The 12,431-nt window shown below is 39.6% G+C and overlaps 1 protein-coding gene across 1 annotated transcript; it reads left to right on the top strand.

Annotated features, from left to right (window-relative positions):
* Positions 1-5,468: 5,468 nt before the first annotated feature.
* LOC116858392 (eukaryotic translation initiation factor 4B-like) lies at positions 5,469-7,449 on the top strand. The gene has a single exon (XM_032843156.1). It carries the CDS (start codon positions 5,486-5,488, stop codon positions 7,322-7,324), a length of 1,839 nt encoding a protein of 612 aa, XP_032699047.1. The 5' UTR covers positions 5,469-5,485; the 3' UTR covers positions 7,325-7,449.
* The last annotated feature ends 4,982 nt before the right edge of the window (positions 7,450-12,431 follow it).

The raw sequence follows: 12,431 nt of genomic DNA, 5'->3' as shown, positions 1-12,431 counted from the left end.
CTGCAATTGCACTACTGTGTATTTCCCCCAAAGATACAGATGTAGTAGATGTAGAAAAGAAGGGCCATCTGTACCCCAATGTTCATAGCAGCAATGGCCACAGTAGCCAACCTGTGGAAAAAAACAAATGCCCTTCAATGGACAAGTGGAAAAAGAAGATATGGTCCATATATACTATGGAGTATTATGCCTCCATCAGAAAGGATGAATACCCAACTTTTGTATCAACATGGGCGGGACTGGAAGAGATTATGCTGAGTGAAATAAATCAAGTAGAGAGGATCAATCATCATATGGTTTCACTTACTTACAGAGCACAAGGAATAACAGGAGGACATGAGGTGATGGAGAGAAGTGAGTTGGGGGAAATTGGAGGGGGAGATGAAGCATGAGAGACTGTGGACTCTGAGAAATAAACTGAGGGTTTTGGAGGGGAGGGGAGAGGGAGGTTCAGTGAACCTGGTGGTGGGTATTTTGGAGGGCACGTATTGCATGGAGCACTGGGTGTGGTGCATAGACAATGATTTCTGGAACACTGAGAAGAAATTAAAAAAAAAAAAGAAACCTACTCAGTTATTTGAAAGATAAGTCTTTTTTTCAACTCCTTACCTGTATGAAGCTGGATTTTCTTCTCCTATTCAGCCAAAACAATATATAACAATAGACTGAATGTTGAAGCAGATATGAGAAACCATCTATCTTATTGTGAGGGATGGTGCCAAAGAGGCACATTTCTCTTTCATCCCAACTCATGAACTGCATGACAGGACCAATGAGTGTTTGGGAGAACAGAAGCCAGGGTTCAGAGCAGATCATATTAAAGGGGCATGGATCTTACTAACTGCATCATGTACTCCATTAGGAGGCCTGCCTAGAAGCCCCTGGGAGCTTAGCCTGCATATTTCCCCAAAGGTCCCACACACACCCCAGTGCTTGAGCACCTCACCACCCACACCTCTCCTACTCCCAAAAGTGCAGGAGTCAGCGGTTGTAGGTGGCTGCCAGTGAGCATTCACAGAAAGCCTCCCTGAATTGGTGGGCTTGGGAGAAACCACAAACTTGAGCCCTGAGCTTTGCCCTAGGAAAGCATTTACCTGTCCTGTTTCCCAGAAGGCATACAAGCCTAAGAACTCTGCCACCAGAGGGAGAAAGGAGTAAAAAGCAGTTGTATGCATAAGAAAGGTCTGAGAAAACTTCAGAATCTGTGGTAGGAGTGACAGAAGGTATTTCTCTTCAGAAGCCACCTGTGGTAAGGGTGTCAGAACGTATTTCTCTCCAGAAGCCACCCAGTGAGTACTAGAGGAAGCTACTGCTCCTTCAAATTCAAAGACACATAGCCAGTAGGTCCACATCTAGGTAATCTATTTAACAGAATTTCATACCAATGTGTTTCCAAAAGTGTTCAAGGAAGCTCTATTTTGCAATAGCAAAAAAATTAAGCACACTCATTATCCATCAATAGTGAAATGGATAGATAACTTGTGGTTTATTCATATGATAAAATGTTATTCAGAAATGAGAATGAATCTTGGGTGCGTGATTAATGCAACATGAATCTCACAAAATGTTGTTGAATGAAAGAAGCAGGCACAAAAGACTAATAATCTATAATCCTATTTATATAAAGTTAAGAGCAAAACAAATCTGTGGTGCAGTTGTTCCCATGGGGGTAGTGACTGGAAGAGAACACAAAGAGGAGTTCTAGGATAATGGTAATATCTTTGTGTGGGTGGTAACTTCATGGATGCTTCGTCTTGTGAAGTCACACAACTGTACACTTTTGATTTGTGCCCTTTGTTGAATATATGTTTCTCCATGACATTTTCCATAAAAACAGATTGAAGTATACACAAACACACACACATATAAGCTGCAAAAATATAAAGAATATCTTTTTTTCATAGTCAATTATTGCATCCCCAAAGCATATTTTATTATTGCATTTTTCAAATATTATAGGTTGTTTTAAATTTATATTTCTAATAGCTTGTGAGGTTTGTCATCTTCTAAAATATATATTGGCCAGGGGTGTCTGGGTGGTTCAGTCAGTTAACTGGTCAACTCTTGATTTCAGCTCAGGTATATTAGGGTCCTGGGATCAGCCCCGCATTAGGCTTCATCCTTAACAGGGAGTCTATTTGAGATTCTCTTTCTCCCTGCCCCCACTCATGCTCCCTCTCTCTCTCTCAAATAAATAAATAAATAAATAAATAAATATCCAAGAATATATTTATTGACCATTTGGGTTTTCCCTTATGGATATGCATATTCATATGCTTCATCCATTTTTATTGTGCTTTGTCTTATTGATTTGTGAGAATTCTTCTCGTATTATAAATGATGAGCCCTTCATTTGTACATTTTACCTATATGCAAATTTTCTGTGGCTAGCATTATCATTTTGCTTATGGTCTTTTTTTCTTGTACAGAGATTTTAACTTTAAGATGGTCAAAATTAACAATATTCTGGAAATTGTGTATTTTTAAGCCTTGTTTTAGGTATCATTGTTTCCTCTAAGGCTGTAAAGGTATTCTGTATGTTTTGGAATACAATTATAGTAGCTTGCCATTCACATTTACTTCACATTGAATTTGTTTCTGGGTGTGAATAAGGTCGATTCTTTCATTATTTGGCCATACAGCTCATCTCTATTGCATCATTTATTGAAAACATCATTCTTCTTCATTTATTTGAAATGTTTTCTCTTTCATTTATCAAGTTTCAATAGATCTTTCTAATCTACCCTCCTGCCTTTATTTCTATTCACTTACCATATGACCAATACAAATGATCTCAATCACTATTTTATAACAAGTCATGTTATCTAGAAGGGTTTTCACCAACTTTTTTTTTTTATTTTAGAATTTTGGCTATTTTTGGCACTTAATATTCTTCCACATGCATTTTAAGATCACCTTATTGTATTTTTATTGTAGTTGCATGAACTTTGGAAGCATAATGGACATTTTTATGATATTGAGGCTTCCAGTTAAATCTGGAACATATCTCTATTTTCTTAGTACTTTTTCTATTTTCTGTCATATAGATCTTGTAATTTTCTCCACATCATTAGGAATATTGTAGTAATTCAACACTTCCAAATATCATCCAGTGCTCGTCACAAGAGGTGCACTCCTTAATTCCCATCACCTATTTAACCCATCCCCCTACACCTCCCCTCTGGTAACCATCAGTTTGTTCTCTATAACTATGTTTCTTGGGGGGCCTGGGTGGTTCAGTAAGTTGAAGCATCCAACTCTAGGTTTCAGTTTAGGTCATGACTTCAGGGTCATGATTTCAGGGCTGTGAGTTTGAGTTTCAAGTCAGGTGCCATGTTCAGCAGGGAGTCTGCTTCAGTTTCTCTCTCCCTCTGCTCCACAATTGGGTACATGCTCTCTCTAAAATAAGTAAACAAATCTTTAAAAAAATCTGTTTTTTCAAATGGTGTTGGGAAAATTGGACAGCCACATGCAGAAGAATGAAACTGGACATTTCCTTACACCACATACAAAAATAGACTCAAAATAGATGAAAGACCTCAATGTGAGACAGGAATCCATCAAAATCCTTAAGGAGAACACAGGCAGCAACCTCTTCAACCTCAGCAGCAGAAACTTCTTCCTAGAAACATCACCAAAGGCAAGGGAAGCAAGGACAAAAATGATCTATTGGGACTTCATCAAGATCAAAACTTTTGCACAACAAAGGAAAGAGTCAACAAAACCGAAAGACAACTGAAAGAAGGGGAGAAGATATTCACAAATGACATATCAGATAAAGGGCTAGTGTCCAAAATCTATAAAGAACTTATCAAACTCAACACCCAAAGGACAAATAATCTAATCAAGAAACGGGCAGAAGACATGAAAAGACATTTCTGCAAAGAAGACATCCAGATGGCCAACAGACACATGAAAAAGTGCTCCATATCACTTGGCATCAGGGAAATACAAATCAAAATCACAGTGAGATACCACCTCACACCAGTCAGAATGGCTAAAATTAACAAGTCAGGAAATGACAGATGTTGGCAAGGATGTCAAGAAAGGGGAACCCTCCTACACTGTTGGTGGGACTGTGAAGCTGGTGCAACCACTCTGGAAAACAGCATGGAGGTTCCTCAAAAAGTTGAAAATAGATCTACCCTATGACCCAGCAATCTCACTACTGAGTATTTACCCTAAAGATACAAATGTAGTGATCCAAAGGGGCACGAGCACCAAATGTTTATAGCAGCAATGTCCACAAAAGTCAACTATGGAAAAAAACTAGATTTCCATCAACAGATGAATGGATAAAGAAGATGTGGTATATATACACAATGGGATACTATGCAGCCATCGAAAGAAATGAAATCTTGCTATTTGCAACAACATGGATGGAACTAGAGGGTATCATGCTAAGTGAAATAAGTCGATCTGAGAAAGACAATTATCATATGTATGATCTCTCTGATATGAGGAATTTGAGAGGGAGGGTTGGGGGTTGCAGGGCATAGGGAGGGAAAAAACGAAACAAGATGGGATTGGGAGGGAGACAAACCATAAGAGACTCTTAATTTCATGAAACAGACTGAGGGTTGCTGGGGGTTGGGATAGGGTAGCTGGGTTATGGACATTGGGAAGGGTATATGGTATGGTGAGTGCTTTGAAATATGAAACATGATGATTCACAGACCTATACCCCTGGGGGCAAATAATACATTATAGATTAAAAAATACATAAATAAAAAATATGTTTCTTGATTTCTCACTCTCTCTCTTTTCCCCTTTTGTTTCCTAATTTCCATAAGGGAAATCGTATGGTATTTATCTTTCTCTGACTTATTTCACTTAGCATTATACTCTCTAGCTCCATCTTTGTTGTTGTAAATGGCAACATCTCATTCTTTTTTATGGATGGTTAATATTCTACTGTATGTACAAACCATGTCTTCTTTATCCATTCATCTATCAATGGACACTTTAGCTGCTTCCATAATTTCCATTATTGCAAATAACGCTGCTGTAAAAATTGAGGTGCATGTCTCCCTTTTAATCAGTATTTTTGTATTCTTTGGGTAAATACCCAGTAGTGCAATTGATGGATCATAGGGTAATTCTATTTTTAACTTTTTGAGGAATCTCCATACTAATTTCCATAGTGGCTACACAGGTTTGCATCCCCACCAACAGTGTGGGAGTGCTCCTTTTTCTCCACATCCTTGCCAACACCTGTTGTATCTTGTGTTTTGATTTTAGCTAGTCTCACAGGTGTGAGGTGATATCTAATGGTAGGTTTGACTTGCATTTCCCTGATGATGAATGATTTTGAGCATCTTTTCATGTGTCAGTTGGCCATCTGGATGTCTTCTGTGGAGAAATGTCTATTCGTGTCTTCAGCCCTTTTTAAATTGGATTTTTTTTTTTTTGAGTGTTGAGTTTTATAAGTTCTTTATATACTTTAGAAAACCCATAAACAGGCGTTCTCTCTCCCTCTCCCAACATGGCGGCCTCAGCAAAAAAGAAGAATAAGAAGGGGAAAACTATCTCCCTAACAGACTTTCTGGCTGAGGATGGAGGGACTGGGGGAGGAAGCACCTATGTCCCCAAACCAGTCAGCTGGGCTGATGAAACAGATGACCTGGAAGGAGATGTTTCAACCACTTGGCACAGTAATGATGACGACGTGTATAGGGCACCTCCAATTGACCGTTCTATCCTGCCCAATGCTCCACGGGCTGCTCGGGAACCCAATATCGACCGGAGCCGTCTTCCAAAATCGCCACCCTATACGGCTTTTCTAGGGAACCTGCCCTATGATGTGACAGAAGAATCCATTAAGGAATTCTTTAGAGGATTAAATATCAGTGCAGTGCGTTTACCTCGTGAACCCAGCAATCCAGAGAGGTTGAAAGGTTTTGGTTATGCTGAGTTTGAGGACCTGGATTCTTTGCTCAGTGCCCTGAGCCTCAACGAAGAGTCTCTAGGTAACAGGAGAATTCGAGTGGACGTTGCTGATCAAGCACAGGATAAAGACAGGGATGATCGTTCTTTTGGCCGAGATAGAAATCGGGATTCTGACAAAACAGATACAGACTGGAGGGCGCGACCTGCCACAGACAGCTTCGATGACTACCCACCGAGGAGAGGTGATGATAGCTTTGGAGACAAGTATCGAGATCGTTATGATTCAGATCGATACCCCGATGGGTATCGGGATGGGTATCGTGATGGCCCACGCCGAGATATGGATCGATATGGGGGCCGGGATCGCTATGATGACCGAGGCAGCAGAGACTACGACAGAGGCTATGATTCCAGGATAGGCAGTGGCAGAAGAGCATTTGGTAGTGGGTACCGTAGGGATGACGACTACAGAGGAGGCGGGGACCGCTATGAAGACCGATACGATAGACGAGACGATCGGTCATGGAGCTCCAGAGATGATTACTCTCGGGATGACTATAGGCGTGATGATAGAGGTCCCCCCCAAAGACCCAAACTGAATCTAAAGCCTCGGAGTACACCTAAGGAAGATGATTCCTCTGCTAGCACCTCCCAGTCCAGTCGAGCGGCCTCTATCTTTGGAGGGGCAAAGCCTGTTGACACAGCTGCTAGAGAGCGAGAAGTAGAAGAGCGGCTGCAGAAGGAGCAGGAGAAGCTGCAGCGCCAGCTGGATGAGCCAAAACTAGACCGTCGGCCCCGAGAGAGACACCCAAGCTGGCGAAGTGAAGAGACTCAGGAACGAGAACGGTCCAGGACAGGAAGTGAGTCATCACAGACTGGGACCTCGGCCACATCTGGCAGAAATGCACGAAGGAGAGAGAGTGAAAAGTCTCTAGAAAATGAAGCACCCAGTAAGGAGGAAGACTGTCACTCTCCAACTTCCAAGCCTCCCAAATCTGAACAGCCTCTGAAGGTAATGCCAGCCCCTCCGCCAAAGGAGAATGCTTGGGTGAAGCGAAGTTCCAACCCTCCTGCTCGATCGCAGAGCTCAGACACAGAGCAGCCATCCCCTACCAGTGGTGGGGGGAAAGTAGTTCCAGCTCAACCACCTGAGGAAGGACCAGCAAGGAGAGCAGATGAAAACAAAGTAGATGGGGTGAGTGTCCCAAAAGGCCAAAGTGGGAACTCCAGCCGTGGCCCAGGAGACGGAGGGAACAAGGACCACTGGAAGGAGTCAGATAGGAAAGATGGCAAAAAGGATCAAGACTCCCGATCTGCACCTGAGCCAAAGAAACCTGAAGAAAATCCAGCTTCCAAGTTCAGTTCTGCAAGCAAGTATGCTGCTCTCTCTGTTGATGGCGAAGATGAGAACGAGGGAGACGATTACACCGAATAGACCTCTGCATCCTGTGCTTTCTCCTAGTCTCTCCACCCTGGAACATTCGAGAGCAAATCAAACCTCTATCCAGACAAGACAATAAAACTCACCATCTCCTGGAAAAAAAAAAAAAAAAAAAAAAAGAAAACCCATAAACAAACCCACAATTATATGTTTAACTAATGTTCAACAAAGTGGGAAAGAATATCCAATGGGAAAAGGACAGTCACTTCAGCAAATGGTGTTGGGAAAATTGGACAGCAACATGCAAAGGAATAAAGCTTGATCACTTTCTTATGCCATACAAAAAATTAATTCAAAATGGATGAAAGACCTGGAACCATAAAATCCTAAAGAAGAACATAATCAGTAACCTCTTTGACATATGCTGTAGCAACCTTTTTCTAGATATGGCTCTTGAGGCAAGGGAAACAAAAGCAAAAATAAACTATTGGGACCATAGTGAAATAAAAATCATTCACACAGTGAAGGAAACCACTAACAAAACTAAAGCCAGGGCACCTGGTTGGCTCAGGCTTCAGCTCAGGTTTTGATACCAGGGTTCTGTTTTGGAGCCTAGTGTTTGAGTTCAGCTCCCTGCTTGGTGGGGTTCCTGCTTCTTCCTCTCCTTCTGCAGCTCTCCCTGCTTGAGCATACTTTCTCTGTCAAATAAACAAATAAAGTCTTTAAAAAAAACCCCAAAAGGCAACCTACAGAAATGGAAGAAGATATTTGCAAATGAAATATCTGATAAAGGGTTAGTATCCAAAATATATAAAACGCACTTATTTTGAAGAACCCTGAATAATATATGGGAACTGTTGAATTGCTATAATATGCACCTGAAATTAATATAACACTATATGTTAACTATACTGGAATTTAAATTAAAAAATAAAAAATAAAAGGCAGCACATTACAAAAAAATCAGTTGTTCATATGTATGTCCATCTATTTCTGGACTTTTTATTTCATTCTATTTATCTATTTGTCTATCCTTATGCCAGTAGAATACTACCCTGATTATCATAGGTTATAAATTATAATCTTGAAATTAGGTAGTGTCAGTCCTCTGGCTTTGTTTTTATTCCCCTATATTGTTTTATACCTGTTCTAGGTCCTGTGGATTCTATATAGATTTTAGAAGAACTTTGTCAATTTCTACAAAGAACCCACAGAGATTTTGATTGGAAGTTAGTTGAATCTATAGAGGAATTCAGGGGGAACTGACATCTTAACAGTATTGAGTTTTCTGACCCATGAACAAACTACATCTCTCAATTTATTTAGACCTTTAAGTTTTCTCATCAGATTTTGTTGTTTACAGAGTACAGATCTTGTACAGCTTTTGTGAGGTTGGTTTCTCCATAAGTGTTTAATTGATTTTTGATATTATTGAAAATGGTATTTAAGGGCACCTGGGTGGCTCAGTTGTAAAGTGTCTGCTTTCGGCTCAGGTCATGATCCCAGAGTCCTGGGACTGAGTCCCACATTGGGCTCCCTGCTTGGTGGAAAGCCTTCTTCTCCCTCTCCCACTCCCCCTGCTTGTGTTCCCTCTGCCACTGTATCTCTGTCAAATAAATAAATAACATCTTTTTAAAAAAAGAAAATGATATTTTAAAAATGTCAATTTACAATTTTTTTGTTGCTAGTAGATATAAATCAATTTGATTTTTGTGTATTGATTCATGATGGACAGAGAACACAAATCACTTCAATCCTTTTAAATTTATTTTTTTAATTTGTTTTATTTATTTATTTATTTATTTGTATTTGTTTTATGTTGCAGAATATGGCTTATCTTAAATGTTCTGTATGAATTTTGATTTTGTTGGGTGGAGTGTTATATAAATATCATTTAAGTCAGGTTAAGTTATTGGTTCAAATCTCTATTCTTACTGATTTTCTTTTTTTTTTTTTAAAGACTTTATTTACTTATTTGACAGAGAGGGACACAGTGAGAGAGGGAGCACAAGCAGGGAAGTGGGAGAGGCAGAAGCAGGCTTCCTGCTGAACAGGGAACCCGATGTAGGGTTTGACCCCAGGACCCATGGATCATGACCTGAGCCAAAGGCAGATGCTTAATGGCTGAGGCACCCAGGCGCCCCTCTTACTGATTTCCTGTTGACATCTTCTATCAGTTATTCAGAGCAGGGTATTAAAACACTGACTAGATTGGTGGAACTGTCTATTACTCTGGGAGTTCTATCAGTCTTGGCATCTTGTATTTTAAAACTCTCTTATTAGGTGCATAAACATTTAGGATTGTTACGTACTCTTGATGAATTGACCCCTTTGTCATTATGTAATAACCTTTATTCCTGGTATTATTTATCTTCTGCAATCCACTTTGTATGATTGTAATGTAGTTATTCCAGTTTTCTTTTGATTTCTGATATTACCATTTTATAATCATACTTACTTTTCTTTCACCACAACCCTTGGCAGTCACTCATCTGTTCTTAATCTCTGTAATTTTGTCATTGCAAGAATGTTATATAAATAGTTCATATAGTGTGTGACCATTTGTTAGCATCTTTTTCTCCCACTTAGCATAATTACCTTGAGATCCATCCATGCTGTTGTGTGTATTGATAATTTGTTTCTTTTTATTCCTGAGCAGTATTCCATGGTATGTATATCCCAGTTTGCTTAACCTGTTCAAGAACATTTGGGTCGTTTCAGTTTTTGAATACTACAATAAAGCTACTAAGAACATTCGTGTATACGTTATTTTGTGAACATACATTTTAACTACTCTAGGATAAATGTCCTCAAAAGTGCGGTTGCTGGGCCATATAGAAAGTGAATATTCAGTTTCAAAGAAACTGCTGAATTAGTTTCCAGAATGGCTGTACTGTTTTACACACCCACTAGCAATGTATAAGAGGTCCAGTTTCTCCATATACTAGACAGCAATTTGTTTATGTTGTGTCTTGATGCAGTTCTCTTCCTGTTTCTTATGCTTGGGATTTATTGAACTTCCTGGATTTGTGGGTTTTTACTTTCTGTCATTGTAGTTTTTGCCAAATTTGCAAAAATTTCTGCCATTATTAATTCAAATATTTCAGATCCCCCTTCCCTTTTGCAGTATCCTCTTAATCCAGCACTCCAATTATTTACTGTATGTTAGGTTGCTTAAAATATTTCCTGTGATATTGTGATTTATAATAAGAAGTATATATTTGGTCTTCACCAATTTCTGGCACAGAGCTCCTGAAACCCTCAGAATTTCCTAAGTGATGTGAGCAATAAATTGTCTTTTGTTATGTTAATTATGTGACTCTGAAAGCACCTAAGGATGGGGGCTTGTTGCCAGGAGAGCCAGCCCTGTGAATAGAGAGTTGGAACTTTTCAGTATGAGCCCTCACCCTGGCCTCAGGGGAGGAGAGAAGAGCTGAAGATTAAGCTCAATCACTAATGGCTAATGATTTAATCAGTCATGTCTATAATGAAGCCTTCATAAAATCCCAGAAGGATAGGGTTCCTAGAGTTTTTGGGTTGGTGAACATGAGATATGGGAAGAGTGGTTCCCCCTGAGGATCTTGGAAGCTCTGCACCCTTTCCTCATGCCCAATGCATCTCTTCCAACGGGCTGTTCCTGAGTTATATCCTTTTACAACAAATTGGTAATCTGGTCAGTACAATGTTTCTCTGAGTTCTGTGAGCTCCCCTAGCAAATTAATTGAACCCAAGAAGGGAATGTATAACATGCAGTCAGTCAATCTGAAGCACAGGTGATTTCCTGGACTTGTAATTAGTATCTGATGGTAGGGGGTAGTTTTTGAAGGATTTAGCCCTTAACCTGTGGAATCTGGTGTCTCCAGGTAGATAGTGTCAGAAATGAGTTGAATTAAAGGATACCCAGCTGGTGTCGGGGAGTTTTCTGGTGGTATGGGGGGAAAACCATTGCACATTGGAATTGGGTGTTATAATTATGATGTCATTTTCTTTTCTTTCTTCTTCTTGATTCGTGTGTGTGTGTGTGTGTGTGTGTGTGTGTGTGTGTGGTTTTGGAGAGTTGTTTTTGGTATGTCTCTAAGTATTTGCTTCTCTAAGGTATTTTTCATCTTGTACATTGTGGTTTTCTCAGAGAGTTTTATTTCATTCTTTTTAAAAAAAAATCTTCATGTCTACACCTAGCCTTTATAATAATATAGAATAGGGTTTTAATGATTGATTTTTTTTTTTTTGAGAGAGAGAGAGTGGGGGGGGCAGAGGGAGAGGAGAATCTTTGTTTTAAATTTAAATTCAGTTGGACAACATATAGTACATCATGCATTTCAGATGTAGTGTTCAATAATTTATCAGTTGCTTACAACACAGTGCTCATCCCATCACATGCCCTCCTTAATACCCCTCCTCCCTACCCATCTCCCCTCCAGCAATCCTCAGTTTGTTTCCTATAGTGAAGAGACTCTGATATTTTTTCTCTCTCTCTGATGAGAGTTTTCCCTCCCTTTCCCTATGCTCCTCTGCTCTGTTTCTTGTATTATACATATGCGTGAAACCATATGATAACTGACTTTCTCCAGTTGACTTATTTTGTTCAGCATAATACCCTCCAGTTCCACCCACATCAATGTAAATGGTAAGTATTCATTCTTTCTGATGGCTGAGTAATACTCCATTGTATTTATATCACACCTTCTTTATCTATTGGCTCTTTCCACTATTTGACTATTGTGGACATTGCTGCTATAAACATTGGAGTGCATGTGTCCCAGCAGATCACTATAGTTATATCTTTGGGGTAAATACCTAGTAGTGCAATTGCTGGGTCATAGGGTAGCTCTATTTTCAACATCTTGAGGAACTTCCATAGTGTTTTCTAGAGTGGCTGTATGAGCTTGCATTCCCACCAACAGTGGAAGAGGGTTCCCCTTTCTCCATATCCTTGCCAACATCTATTATTTCCTGAGTTGTTAATTTTAGAAATTCTGACTAGTATGTGGTGATATTTCTTTGTGGTTTTGATTTGTATTTTCCTAATGTCAAGGGATGTGGAGTATTTTTTCATGTGTCGGTTGGCCATTTGTATGTCTTCTTTGGAGAAATGTCTGCTCATGTCTTCTAATTCTTGACTGGATTATTTGTTTTCTGGGTGTTGAATTTGATAAGTTCT

Source organism: Lontra canadensis, unplaced genomic scaffold, assembly GCF_010015895.1.
Source record: "Lontra canadensis isolate GAN:19392208 unplaced genomic scaffold, GSC_riverotter_1.0 scaffold136, whole genome shotgun sequence".
NCBI lineage: Eukaryota > Metazoa > Chordata > Mammalia > Carnivora > Mustelidae > Lontra > Lontra canadensis.
Note: the sequence above shows the minus strand (reverse complement) of the source record. Positions and strands in the feature narration are given on the sequence as shown.